This window comes from Thamnophis elegans, chromosome 1, assembly GCF_009769535.1.
Source record: "Thamnophis elegans isolate rThaEle1 chromosome 1, rThaEle1.pri, whole genome shotgun sequence".
Classification (NCBI taxonomy): Eukaryota; Metazoa; Chordata; class Lepidosauria; order Squamata; family Colubridae; genus Thamnophis; species Thamnophis elegans.
Window position 1 is genome coordinate 166,299,793 of NC_045541.1, and position 14,066 is coordinate 166,313,858.

At 42.4% G+C, this 14,066-nt stretch overlaps 2 protein-coding genes across 2 annotated transcripts; one reads left to right on the plus strand and one right to left on the minus strand.

Annotated features, from left to right (window-relative positions):
- Positions 1-1,047: 1,047 nt before the first annotated feature.
- On the minus strand, positions 1,048-7,754 carry NDUFA11 (NADH:ubiquinone oxidoreductase subunit A11). The gene is made up of 4 exons (XM_032237847.1): positions 7,568-7,754; positions 3,214-3,306; positions 1,531-1,653; positions 1,048-1,398 (listed from the first exon to the last, which is right to left on the minus strand). Exons 1-4 carry the CDS (start codon positions 7,647-7,649, stop codon positions 1,286-1,288), a joined length of 411 nt encoding a protein of 136 aa, XP_032093738.1. The 5' UTR covers positions 7,650-7,754; the 3' UTR covers positions 1,048-1,285.
- Positions 7,755-8,196: 442 nt separating this feature from the next.
- Positions 8,197-11,300, plus strand: VMAC (vimentin type intermediate filament associated coiled-coil protein). The gene is made up of 2 exons (XM_032238471.1): positions 8,197-8,417; positions 10,322-11,300. Exons 1-2 carry the CDS (start codon positions 8,215-8,217, stop codon positions 10,668-10,670), a joined length of 552 nt encoding a protein of 183 aa, XP_032094362.1. The 5' UTR covers positions 8,197-8,214; the 3' UTR covers positions 10,671-11,300.
- Positions 11,301-14,066: the final 2,766 nt, after the last annotated feature.

Consider the following 14,066-nt stretch of genomic DNA (forward strand, 5'->3'; position numbering starts at 1 on the left):
TTCTCCAGAACTGGTCAGAACCTGCAGAATACCACCTCTGCTATGTATACTGCCTCTTGGCTATAGAGCCTTTATGGCTAGGCGTCTTTGGTTCCCAACCTGAAATTTTCTATTTATGTTAGGACTACAAATCCCATATTTTCTTATCAGGGCTGCATTCTAAAGTCTCAGTTCTGGTCTACCTGGGAAGAACCGGTTCCACCAAAAAACCACGGTTGACTAAAGCGCGCTCGACGAAACCGCATACCTGACGTCATCACAGTGCGACGAAAACAGCACGCTGTGAGCGGTAAAGCTAAAATTAACGCGTAAACCTAAACCTAACCCCCCCAAACCTAACCCTAAACCTAACCCTAACCCTTAACCTAACCCTAAACCTAACCCTAACCCTTAACCTAACGCTAAACCTAACGCTAACCCTTAACCTAACCCCCCCAAACCTAACCCTAACCCTAACCCTAACCCTTAACCTAACCCTAAACCTAACCCTTAACCTAACGCTAAACCTAACGCTAACCCTTAACCTAACCCTAAACCTAACCCTAACGCTTAACGTAACCCTAAACCTAACCCTAACCCTTAACCTAACCCTAACCCTAACCCTAAACCTAACCCTTACCTTTACATGAATCGGCTTGCTTTAAAAGCGCTTTTTAAAGCGCCCTTTTTTCTCCGCGGTCGTTGTTGTCGCGCTGCCGATGACATCAGCGACGCGCTTTAATCGGGCGCACTTTAGTGGACCGCGGTTTTGTCGTGCCACGGGAAGAACCAACCTAGGAGATTCATGACTATATGGAATGCCTATGTGGTGAAGCAACCCAGTTCTGAATACTAGGAAAAGCAAGTAAAGTAAAAAGCTCCCAGTCTTATTGTGAGCTTCCTGGAAACATATCTTAGTAGGACCTATAGGAAACAAACACAATCAGTTGCGCCTTGGTCCAATCCAGTAGAGTCCCTTTCATGTTTTTTATGTCCAATATTGTCATCCAGCTCAATCCCGAGGAAGCCATTTTTAGGCGGGAAAGCTAAGCATAGAAATGAACAATAAACTATCCAAACACAATTATTTATTTGGATATAAGTTCCTCTCAGAACAGACAATTCACCACTTCATTATATGTACAAGTTATGTCAATATCCTTCAATTATTACTAAATATTTATATATCATTTGGAAGCCCCATGAGCTTCAATCGGTGACTAGCAACTGTACTTACGACAATGCTTTTATATATGATAAAAGAAGACAGAGAAGGACATCTGCTTTTACAATTAGGAAGTCCATGTTATTTTTCAGGATATATATAAAAATTCCAGCCTTCCCGTCTGACAACTTTGGCAAAAGCTCCCAACATACCAAGGCCAAGGCAAGATGAAGTGCCGATAAGAAAATTCTTTTCTGAAGAGGGAGAAAACAAGCATTAATTAGATCACAGGCTATAGATCAAGTCTTATAATTATTAAGTTCAAAACCCAAAATCTCCATTGAGTACTTTTTTTAAAAAAAATCAACGGCATGACCAATACTAACTTTTGGCTCCTATCATTATCCCCGATGCACATCCTCCAATAAAGTAGTTCATTGGGTCTTCTGGGGCACCTCGAAGCTCACCACTGATGCAAGATGTTGCCCCAAAAACTGCCCCTAGGGTGGCTATGGAGGGAAAAAAGTAGAAGCTAAAGCAGGAAAATGATTTGTCAATTTCTACAAGTCCAGCAATTTCTTTTGGCTAACAGTTTTCTAACAATCAAAACAGCACCTCTTCTACATGGACATGATTATTTTATCAGTATAAAGGGGTGGAAGAGCTCAATTATAATAGTAAAATTAGCTCCCCTGTTTCCCTGAAAATAAGACCTTACCAGATAATAAGCCCACTCAGGCTTTTGAGCGCATGGGCTAAAATAAGCCCTCCCCCCCAAAATAAGCTCTCCTTGAAAATATTTAAACGCATGCATACCTGGTGCCCGCCATTTCCTCTGGTTGCTTGCCGTGCAAACAACACGAGGTAAGGAGGCGAGGCGGGAGGGAAGGAAAGGGAAGGGGGAACATGCCCTATGCACCCCACATGCTGCTGCCTAATGGCCGCTCCCACAACCATACCCACCACACCCCTTCTGTCATGCTAATGGCTGCCACAAAAAGAGTGGCAGGCCCAGCGATGCGCAACACAGCAGCAGCCATGAGGTGACCACGCTCGCTGCCTCCTACAACCTCAAAAATAATAAGACTTCCCCGAAAATAAGGACAAGTGCTTATTTCGGGGATCAAAAGAAAATAAGAACCTGTGTTATTTTCAGGGAAACACGGTAGGATGGGAACAAGAGGAACACAGGATACTTCTTGCCCTAAAATAGGCTATTTTATATTAACGGCTTAGCATGAAATCGACTGGGAGAACCCTTTCTAAAGTTTCACCTAATGATGTGAAAAACATTTTATTTAGTTGAAAGAATGTCAGTGAAAATATGTAAAATTATTGCTGAGCATAGAAGAGGCTATCTTGGAGGGGTTTTGAGGTCTTCCAAGATGCTCAAAACAAAACATTCCACAAAATTTGTTTGTGAAACAGTTTGAAATAAAAACGCCACTATTGGAAATCCTGCTGTTTTCAGCTAAGGGCTGTTCTCATCCCAAGTCATTACTGAAAAGGCAGTGCTCCATCTGTGAGCAGCTATCCCCAATATTTTTGTGCAGGGGCATTGTGGGAAAAGCACACAACTTTCAAAGGGCTCCTTCAGAAGGAGGGATGTACTCCCCTCCTGAATGTTAGCATCTCTTGAACAAAACAAATTAAAATGCATTAATTATTTACTAAAATCTACCCATGAGCTTACAAATCCAATACAAATTAGTACCCGAACAGGGATTTAAGAATTTTTGAACTCCTAGGTTTGATTTTATTATAAGAGCTCTGATTTAATCATAAGATTTTTTTTTTTAGAAAAATATGAGTAAATTAAATTTGAAACTTTTAAAAACAGAGACATATGTATAAATCAAACAGGGTCTAAAAAATGAAATACAAATGAAAACGAAACCTTGAATACTTTGCACATTGTTTTAAGCCAGGCTCTGTTCACATAAGAGAATTAGGATCAAACATGATTTACAACCACAGTGCTTTCATTCATATAACATATGCTAAGCTACAACCCAATAAGCTGTACTGATTTGCCTTTGAATGCCACTAACCAAAGAAACAGGCCTTACCCATTGTGACAGTGGATTTGGCTACTCTCATAAGTCCTTCTAGGTATGTGTCTGGCGAGTACAGAATTACATGGTAAGTTGAACCAATGAGGCCTACAGGAAGATGGAAAAAAAGTGGATGACAAAGAAGGTTAATGGTACCAGCAACAACAAAACCTTTTATTATTTTAAAATTAGGAAAGTAAAGAGATTATAATTAACTATTTTTCCTTCATTGGCAATCTCATAAACATAATACATGTACATATAAGGAATACAGGCCATCCTCAACTTACGACCACAATTGAGCCCAACATTTCTGTTGCTAAATGAGACATTTGTTAAGTGACTATTGTCCTGTTTTACGACCTTTCTTGCCCCGTTTCTTAAGTGAATTACTGCAGTTGCTAATAAAAACAGTTAAGTGAATCTGACTTCTCCGATTGCAAAAGGTGTTAACACTCAAGACACTACAACCGTCATAAATAGGAGTCAGTTGCCAAGCCTCTGAATTTTGATCACGCGACCATGGGGATGCTAGAATGGTCATAAGTGTGAAAAATGATCATGTCACTTTCAGTGCCTTTGAACTTTGAATGGTCACTAAATGAACTGTTATAAGTTAAGGATTACCTGTACTGTGCCTATTCATGTTACTCTACCAAAATCTAATTATTAATGGAAAAAACCATGCTATTTTACGATACTGAACATGGATTAAAACAGGGCAGCACCACGAGCCTGCAAATGACAATTTGTCCTCAGATGGGGCTGGGCTCTTTACAGCATCCTTCTCAATCTGATGTTCTCCTGAGCTAATGATTATTGAATTTAAGAACCAAGGAAAATCTATCTATCTATCCTGTGAAATTATCTTTAAAAAAGTTAAAATATGAAAGTAACATTGAGACCAAACATACTTGAAGCCAAAGGTAAAGAAACACATTTATTTTATCAGATACACACACAGAGAGATTATAAATCTTATTGGCATGTATAAGCTTGCATATAATAGCAAATTTAATCAATATATGGAATTAGATTTGTTAAATGATTTCAGAGGAATCATAATACTTACCTATTTTGGAAATTAGGTATTGTTTGTATTGAATGTTAATAATCTACTTTTGGGGTAGTTTTTTTGAGGTTTTGGGGGAAAAAACCATCAATGTTTTTTCATTTTAAAACTAACACTGTATTTTCAGTAAACCTTCATTGGCTTTTTTTCAAAGGTTTCAATATGATATCTGAGAAGAGGGATCTTTTGTCATTCATGGGGGCAGCAAAATAGATTAACTGGAGTCATTCCCACCTGGCTGAAATCAAGATTTTTATTTTTATTTATTTTTACCCTGCCTTTATTTTTACAAACAACCCAAGGCAGTGGACATATTTAGCACACTTTCCTCCTCTTATTTTCCTTACAACCAGCACCCTATGATATGGGTTGGCTAAAAGAGAGTGACTGGCTTTCGTGGCTAAGACGGTACTTGAACTCAGTCTCTTGCTTTCTAGCCTGGTGCCTTATCCACTAGACCAGTGATGGCAAACCTTTTTGCCATTGCATGGCAAAAGCGGGGGGAGGGGTCATGCATGTGCATGCCCTCCCCCCGTGCATGCCCATGCGATGTGCCTCCCCCTCGCTTTTGGCACACAATGGCATGGTGTGCCAGTTTTTTTCTCCTTCCCAGGCTCCAGACATTTTCTAGGAGCCTAGGAAGGCGAAAATGGCCTCTTCCACTCCCTTCCCCCAACAGGCCCTCTGGAGGCCAGAAATGGCCCATTTTTCGATTTCTGGGTTGCCCGCAGGGTCGTTTTTCACCCTCCGGAGGGTGAAAAACAGCCAAAAATGAAGGCCAAAATCAGCTGGAGTTGACAGGGCAACGGCTTGTGTGCCCTAAGAAATGGCTCCATGTGCCACCTGTGGCACGTGTGCCATAGGTTCGCCATCACAGCACTAGACCAAAGTGAGTATGAATGTTTTAAAGCACGCAAGCTTCCAAAATCATGTTTGTCAATGGCACAATACTCAGCTAAGACCCCAAGTGCGATGGGAAGAAGCAGCAGCAGCATAACTTGTAAGTTATGACTGGGAGCTATATCTCCTGCAATCAGTATGTGGGTATGGAAGAGTTTACAATGAGAACAATGACCTTGCAATGTACAGGTACTCTTCAAATTACAATCATAATTAAGCCCAAACTTTCTGTTGCTAAGGAAGGCAGTTGTTAATTTTGAATTTCGCCCCATTTTATGCCCTTCCTTGCCACAGCTGTTAAGTGAATAATGGCAGTTAAGTTAGTAACACAATTGCTAAATGAATCTGGCTTTCCCATTGACTTTGCTTGTCAGAAGGTCACAAAAGGTGATCACATGACTCTGGGAGGCTTCAACCGTCATCAATATAAGTCAGTTGCCAAGTGTCTGAATTCTGATCACATGACCACGGGGATTCTGCAATGGTCATAAAACAGTCCTAAGTCACTTTTTTTCAATGATGATGTTGCTTTGGACAGTCACTAAATGAACTGTTGCAAATCGAGGACTACCTGTACCTGCATTTGCTCTTCCATAGATTTTTTTCTTTTAAAAAAAACCAGATATACAAAAGGACAGAGTTGAACAAAGGATCTCCACTCTCCTGGGGCAGCTGCTGTGCAAGGACTATTGAACCCAGCAAATGAATGGGAGAGGCAGTCCCACCAACAGACTATTGGAGCCCAGCAGGCCTGGAATGATGACTCTCTCCATGCCATACAGACATTCAGCATGGAGCTCTTTTCAGGAAAAACGTTTTTTTCTGTCGGGATGTCTAGGACCAGTTTCAGCCGTCCTCTGTGATGGGTTGAGAAAGAGATGGAGATTATGCTGTGAGGACATAGACCTTGTGTACCCCAAGGTACCATCTTAGGCCTGGTGCTCTTCAATATCTTCATAAATGACTTTGATGAGGGAATAGAAGGGAAACTCATCAAATTTGCAGATGACACTAAGCTGGCAGGAATAGCCAACATCACAGAAGACAAGCTCAGGATCCAAAAAAATCTTGACAGACTTGAACAATGGGCCTGATCCAACCAAATGAAATGTAATGAGGAGAAAAACAGGAATAAATAAAGCTACAAATACAGATTAGGCGAAACCTGGCTCAAAAACATTAACGGCAAGCGGGACTTTGGAGTCTTAGTGAACGATCACTTAAACATGAGCCAGCAGTGTGCGGTAGCAGCAAAAAAAAAAAAAGCTAATACGATCCTTGGTTGTGTAAACAAGAGGCACAGAATCAAAATCACGTGAAGTATTAGTCCCGCTTTCTAAATCCTTAGTAAGGCCACACCTGGAATATGCATCCAGTTTTGGTCACCCCGTTACCAAAAAGATGTTGAGATTTTGGGAAAAGTGCAAAGTGCAAAGAAGAGCGAGTAAGTTGATTAAAGGCCTGGAGACATATGAAGAACAGTTGCAGGATTTGGATGGTCTAGAGAAAAAAGGACAAGGGATGACATGATAGCAGTATTTCAGTATTTTAGAGGTTGCCACAAAGAAAAGGGGAGTCAACTTATTTTCCAAAAGCACCAGAAGGCAAGACAAGAAACAATGGATAGAAACTAATCAAAGAGGAAAGCAACCTGGAATTAAAGAGAAACTTCCTAACAGTAAGAGCAATTAACCAGTGGAATGACTTGCTTTCAGAAGTTGTGGTTGCTCCATCACTGGAGACTTTTAAGAAGAGATTGGACAACCATTTATCTGAAATGGTTTAGGGTCTCCCACTTGAGCAGGAGGTTGGACTAGAAGACCTCCAGGGTCCCTTCCAACTCTTTTATCCCGTTAGTTCATACAGACTACTGTAATTGGCTCCAACTGGCAATGGTTCTTGTTTCCTAGCCCATGAATGAGAATATTTTCTCTTCTCAGAGAAAATATCTTCTCAGATATGGCATCATCTCAGAGAGCAAGTTTGGTCTAATGGTTAAAGCACCAGGCTAGATGTTCCTGATCAAGGGCATGCAGCTTGCTTCCAGAAGTTGTGGGTGCCCCATCACTGGAGGCTTTTAAGAAGAGACTTAAGTGGGCAGCCCCTTGTCTGAAATGGGTAGCCTGCCAGAGAAGGGGGCTGGACTAGATGACCTCCAAGGTCCCTTCCAGCTCTATTCTGATTGACAGGTCCTTAACGGATATTACGTAGGACGTCCCCCAGGGCGGCGCAAGGAGGCTGTGTGGACGAGCCCACATGAAACCTCGACGGCGACGGAGGTTCAAGGACGGGGGAATCTTTCCTGTCCTGATTCCCGGGTGGATTCGCAGCTAATTCCCGAGTAAAAACAGCGAAGAGGAGCCCCACAGTAACAGCCCGTCTCAGTTCGGTTCTCACCGGTAAGGGCCCCGAGGCGCCCCGCAAGCCAGGTCTTGCGGAAACAGTTAGTGTCGTCCAGAATCTCCCTGTGCACGCTCATGTTGACACCGACCGCGGCGACGGGCACAAGTATCACGAGATTTCACCAAGGACGCTACCTAGGTCCTTGTCTCGCGAGAGCATGGAGAGCCAAAGTTATACACGGGCCAATGGCAACTCTGGGTTCGTAAGAATTGGACGGGGTTAGGGGAAAGTAGGCGCGGCCTTATTGACGATTGGGGGCGTGGCTCGTCCCGTCAGAATAATCGATTGGTTTGTGGGTGTGGCTTCGCATGATTTCTATTGGTAGATACTTGGGCGGTAAAGGGGAGTAAGGCCGCGTGTGCTTTGTTTCCCCTCCTCTTGCCCGCCTACTTGGGGCGGGGCGTCGTACCGGCCCGACAGGAACCTCAAGTCTGACAGAGCTTCAGTCAAGGGAGTGTAATAGGAGGCGTGGGCCCATTTGTCATTCTCTTAGGACTTCTTAGTGTGGCCTCACTTCTGATTGGTCAGCCCGAATGAAGGGCGGGGCGAGGTTTCTTTGTGTGAGGGTGTGACCTGCCTTCCCATTGGCTACGATGCGCGGGCGGTGGGCGGGGCGTCCCCGGGCCTCGTCGTCGTCGTCCATGATGTCTTCATCTTCGCCGCCGACGCCGGTCCAGATTCGCGAGGCTAACGCGCATTTGGCCGCCTTGCATGGGCGGGTTGCAGAGCTGGAGCGGCGTTTGGCAGCTGCGGAGCGCACGGTGCACGGCCAGGCTGAGAGCCTCATCCGGAAGGATGCCGAGATGCGCCGGGCGGTGCTCGGGCTTCGGGAGGGCAAGGACAGGTACTGACCTCGAAGAGGACTAGAACCTTGGTTAGAGTGACTTCGTAATTAGGGAACGAATAAAAGGTTTTGCAGAGAACTTATTCGACTGCCATTCGCTTTTTTCTCTATGAAGCTGGTCCTCTCAATATTACTGAGCTTTCGGTGGGAGCTGCATAATATATATTTTTGGGGTGGGGGGCTTTTCTCCTCTCTCAGTCTTGCTAAACAATCTGTCATTATTTCTCAGGATTAGGAAATCATTGGACTGTGAAAGCAAATAGCTGTGTGTGCTAAATTTCATGGTAGGAAATAGCTATCCCAGCTGGAACAAATTAATAGGAAAAGTGAGGCCAGTTTGAGTTTGGGGAGGCTGTGGATAGGAAAGCACTCTAGGCATCTTTTCCTGCTGGATAGCAATTGTGTAATTGTTCCACTGTGCTTCAGGCGAGCTGAAAAATTCAGGACCAGGTAGAAATCCTTTCAAATGCATTATTTCCAGGTTTATAACACAGGCAACCAAGGACTTCCCTATTACTAGCAAACCCATCTAATAACATCTTGCATACGATCATCATCGTTCTAATGGATACTTTCATCTCTAGCTTATGGCTCTATCTTAGGAAAAAGGATTTAAACATAATTTTACCAGTCCTTTCTAACATCATATATTTATTTGTATATATTTTAATTTAGACTCTGCTCATCTTACTCTCAGAGTGACTCTGACAGGTATAACAGTTAAAATATAAAAACATAAAAGTCCAACAAGCAAAGTCAATGGGAAGCTGGATTTGCTTAATGACCACATGGTTCGTTTAACAACCAATGTGAGTTGCCTAGTATAGGTATAGTATAGGTATAGTATAGGTATAGTATAGGTAGGCATAGTATTGTATAGTATAGTATAGGTATAGCCTTTATTGTCATTGTACATCATGTATATAACAAAATTGGTTTTAGCCTCACTGGTGCAATCCACGACAACAAATACAAACAACATAAATAGTATAAAGAATAATCCCTATGCAAGTAATTAGGAAAAGAAAGAAAAAGAAAAACTAGTCATATGTTTGCACATGTGCATGGAGTGATTGTCGTTGTGTTTAAGAGTCTGACAGCCCAAGGAAGATAAACTATATTTAAACCTATTTATTCAGTTGGCTATTCTTTGAAGTTTTCTGCCCGATGGTAGAAGTGCGAAGAGACACTGAACAGGGTGTGAATTGTCTCTGAGTATCTTCTTGCTCTGCTAAAGCAGTGAGACCTAGCAATGTCATCCAGTGGTGTTAGAGGGCAATCAATGGTTTCTTGTGCTGAATTGATCACTCTCTGTAGTGCCTTCCTGTCAACAGCAATTAAACCAGCTTACCATACTGTGATTCAGTATGTGAGGACACTTTCTATCGTGGACGGATAGAAAAAGGTCATCAGCCTTTGTTCCACCTGATTAATGGCTAATGACTACAGCAAAAACAGACATAAATTTGGGTGCAACTCACATAATGGCTGCCTTGCTTTACAACAGAGGTTCTGGTCCCGATTGTATTCATAATTTGAGGACTACCTGTGAAGATGCAATATATCAATAGAAGGGAGCCAGGTCAAGCAAGGATAAAAAAGTTTAAAGGCAAGGTTGAAGGGCTTCAATGCGCTGACCACCCCCACAGTTGTGAGCCCTTTGCAAGTTAGCAGAGCCGGTCTTCAGACTCTCAAAAAGGCCCACCTCACCTCTAGGGAAGGATGTTTCAGACAGTGGGAGGAAAACAGCAGGGAAAGCTCTTTTCCTAGATCCTGCAAGTTGAAATTCTTTTTAACTACTGTATTCCATAACACACGTTCTCTGCCTGATCAGGTGGGATGGGACAATATGAGGTGGATAAGATGGTTCCTCGGGTAACCTATTGTTGATTTTTCCTCCAAAGGGAAATTGCCATCTTGGAGGAAAAGCTGCAGTCTTCTGAACAACATGCACAAAAACTGTTAAACGTGATCCAGGAAAAAGACAGTTTGATAACGCAACTGAGGCACAGGAGCCGCCTGCTGACCAAGATCTGTCGTAGCCGCCCAGTCCTGGATAATCTCTTGGCATACATGGCGGAAGGGGAGCAGCTGAGTCCTGTCCTTGGGGCACAAAGTGACGCCAATTCACCAGATCACAATCTGTCCCTGGAGACAAACTGTATCCCAGACCTGGATTTGGACACCAAAGACTTTTCACTTGGGGATGACGAGCAGGATTCAGACAAGACTTTGTTTGGGACAACAGTGTAAACGGACAAGATACTTGATTCTCATATCTGAAGCCTCTTTTTTTTTTAAAAAAGTTCCTTTTTGAGTAGGGTAATACCACTTTTTAAAAAAACTCTGACCTGTTCATGCTGGAGATGACAAAGTGACTATTTTTAAACCAGCCACTCTAGTAATAGTTTTGTGTATCAGCAAATTTTTTTGAGTTTGTGGCTTAAAAATCATGCCTTTTTCTTCCTACACCCCTTAATTGGATGTAGGGTGCCTGAATCTCTAGGACAAATTATGACAGTCCCGGCATCTTCCAATATTGGTTATATTTATAGTTGTGGGAGATGTAGGGTAGTACTCCAGATTTCCTAATCCCACTTTTGAGAATATTAGTACAGCCTTTATTGTCATTGTACATCATGTATACAACAAAATTGGTTAAGAGAAGCAGGTATCTAAAGGGAAGCTGCTAACTTAAATTAGCATTACTCTAAACGAGGTTGCCACCACTGCTCTCTCTTTCTCTATCTCACAATATTTTTTGGCTATATCCAGCCAAAACCAGTAGCAGTTTTTTGGGAGTAGGACAGGCTAAATTATTTAAAATATAAAATGCACAAGGGCAGCAAATCATGCCTTTGTTTGATAGGCTTGGAAATCCCACAATTAGAAAGATAAAAAGGAGAATGTTACCTAGATGCCACTATCTTTTTAAGAACCATAACTAAGGCTGGAATCCTGGAGTCCAGTCCTGTTAATACAGGTAGTCCTCAACTTACAACCATTCATTTAACAACCATTTGAAGTTAAGACGGTTGTGTGGGGAAAAAAGGGACTGTCAATCGGTTCTTACGCTTATGACTGTTGCAGTATCTTTGCAATGTTGCGATTGAAATTTTGACATTTGGCAATCAGCATGTATTTATGATGGTTGCCAAAATCCCAGGGTCATGTGATCACCATTTTCAGTCTTCTAAAGGGACTTCCAACAAGCAAAGTCAAGGGGGAAAGCTGGATTTGCTTAATGACCATGGCAAAAAATGGGATGCAATTCACTTAACAACCCCATTACTTTGTGAGTGAGGTTGCACTCCCAATTGTGGTCATAGGTTGAGGACTTCCTGCATTCATTTCTACCGATTGTGGTAAAAGATTACTTCTTTTCATTGGGCAGCTTCATCTCCCTTCAAGATTTACCCCTTAAACAATCTTACTGAAGTTTTTTTTTTTTTTCCTAACGGAGTAATTCTAAGTCTAAATGCATCTTCTGCTTGCTTGTGACTGAATCCATCTTTCACCTGCATAGGCAATTTTTTTTAGGAGGGGCAAAATCACAGAGAATAGGAAAGTTCTTTTTCAGCCTGTTTGGCTAACCCACAGGAACGAGACAGAATTTCAGCTTTGAGCAGGAAAAGGAATTCAGCCATCTTTTATTTATGGCCTTATTGGTGGTTAGGCCTTCTCCATGGCGGGTATGAGCAATAGCACTTAAACTTATATACTGCATAGTGCTTTACAGCAGCGGTCTCCAACCTTTTCAGTTCAGTGGACTGGCGGAAGCGGCAGTGAGGGAAAGGGGATGTTGCGCATGTGCAATGTTTCACAAATGCAGCTTCACACACGCTCACCTCTTCCAAGGCCCGGTTACAAACAGCTTGCAGACTGGCACCGGGCTGCGGACTGGGGGTTGGGGACCTCTGCTTTACAGCACTTTCTCTACGGTTTACAATGTCAGCCTATTGCCCCCAACAATCTGGGTCCTCGTTGTACCGACCTCGGAAGGATGGAAGTTTGAGTCAACCTTGAGCCAATCAGGATCAGACTCCACACTGCAGGCAGAGTCCGCCTGAAATACTGCATTCTGACAACTGCACCACCAGGCATTACTGTACCTGTTCTTAGAGTAGGTCACTTGTCTCTTTAAAAAGCATAAGCAGTGACTGACTGTGAGAGCTTTTAAGCTCTAAGTGTTTCCCAACCTTAGCAACTTTAAAATGTGTGCACTTCAACTCCCAGAATTCTCTGGCTAGCTTGCCAGTTTCTTTCCAAGCCTATGAATCCGTCAGGAAAGATCAGAGACTCTGATTTTAGCTTCTCAATGGGGGAGAAAAAAGACTGGTTTATTTTTAACACTAGTAATTTTGTGTCAGAAATGTTACCCTAAGCTTGCTAAAAAAATATTGAGAACTTCCATTGTGTTAACTCAGATGCATTTTCTGGTGAAAACCTGAAGTTGCTTCATCTTTTGGATATTTTCCTTGTCTGCCTTCTCGGCCAAGCACATTATTACTTAATAGTTCAAAATATAGGAAACAGGCAACCAATGTGTTTTTAATAGTCCCCCTACCCATCAGAATTGAACAAGCTTGTAGGGCTGCTATAAAAGCTAAATAATAATTATTATTATTGGCCTGGGGTAGAAAATTAAGGAGATTGTACCTTGTTTTAATTCTATCCTAACAGAAAGTAGACAGAGATTCAGAGAAGCTGTTTTTATGTGATAGCCCCATTCACTTTTGTTAAAGAGTACACTTTGGAAACAGTTTGCCCCTGTCATGTGCAGCTCTTGAATTGGGAGTTTAAGGATTACTTGGACATTCAGACCTGAAACTCATGCCAGCTCTGGTCATTGAAGAACACGGCTGTATTAGGTTTGAACACCATAGTAAATCTGAAGCCTCCATCAGTCACCTACAGAAGGCAGGGGTAAAAAGCTGGCTGCGTTTTACAATTCAATGTCTGATGTGAATCCAGCCAAACATGAGGTACTTAACCCTCTTTAAACTCACGTTCAGTAAAGTGCTGTGCAATTGCCAGGGGTGAAAGTCAGCAGGTTCTGACGAGTTCTGGAGAGCCGGTAGCGAAAATTTTTAGTTCGGAGAACCGGCAAATACCACCTCTGGCTGGCCCCAGAGTGGGGAGGGAATGGGGATTTTGCAGTATCTTTCCCCTGCCATGCCCACAAACCAGTAGTAAAAAATTGAATTTCACCACTGAGTATGTTACATTACTAAACTTCCAGTCAGCCATAACCACCTGTGCAATATAGTAGTCCATTTCATACATATTTCTAAACCCGGCAAATGTGCTGATCCTTCCCTCATCTCCAGGAGATGATGTCTGTCCTATAGAGGCAGTAGCAAATCAGTGAACCTTTCAATGCACTAACTCCTTTTCAGTTGGGAGATCATTTAAAACAATAATTTCAGCTTTTAAAGGCAATGCTTCTCTACCTTGGCAACTTAAAAGATATGTGCGTTTCAGTTCCCAACTGATTGGGGAATTTCAAGAGTTGAAGTCCACACATCTGCAAGTTGCAAAGATTAAGGAACACTATATTAAGGCATCTTGAGCTACAGAGGAAGTAAAAGGGAAACAAAGCCCTGTGGTTCAGGCAATGTTGTGTGTGTATTTCACAGGGAAAGTAGA

Excerpts from the sequence above, each read along its gene's own strand:
- NDUFA11 (XM_032237847.1), bottom strand. The coding sequence starts at position 7,649 with ATGAGCGTGCACAGGGAGATTCTGGACGACACTAACTGTTTCCGCAAG. Across the intron at positions 3,307-7,567 it reads GCGCCTCGGGGCCCTTACCG|GCCTCATTGGTTCAACTTAC; the intron begins GTGAGAACCGAA and ends ATCTTCCTGTAG. Across the intron at positions 1,399-1,530 it reads GATAATGATAGGAGCCAAAA|AAAAGAATTTTCTTATCGGC; the intron begins GTTAGTATTGGT and ends CTCCCTCTTCAG.
- VMAC (XM_032238471.1), top strand. The coding sequence starts at position 8,215 with ATGATGTCTTCATCTTCGCCGCCGACGCCGGTCCAGATTCGCGAGGCT. Across the intron at positions 8,418-10,321 it reads CTTCGGGAGGGCAAGGACAG|GGAAATTGCCATCTTGGAGG; the intron begins GTACTGACCTCG and ends TTTCCTCCAAAG.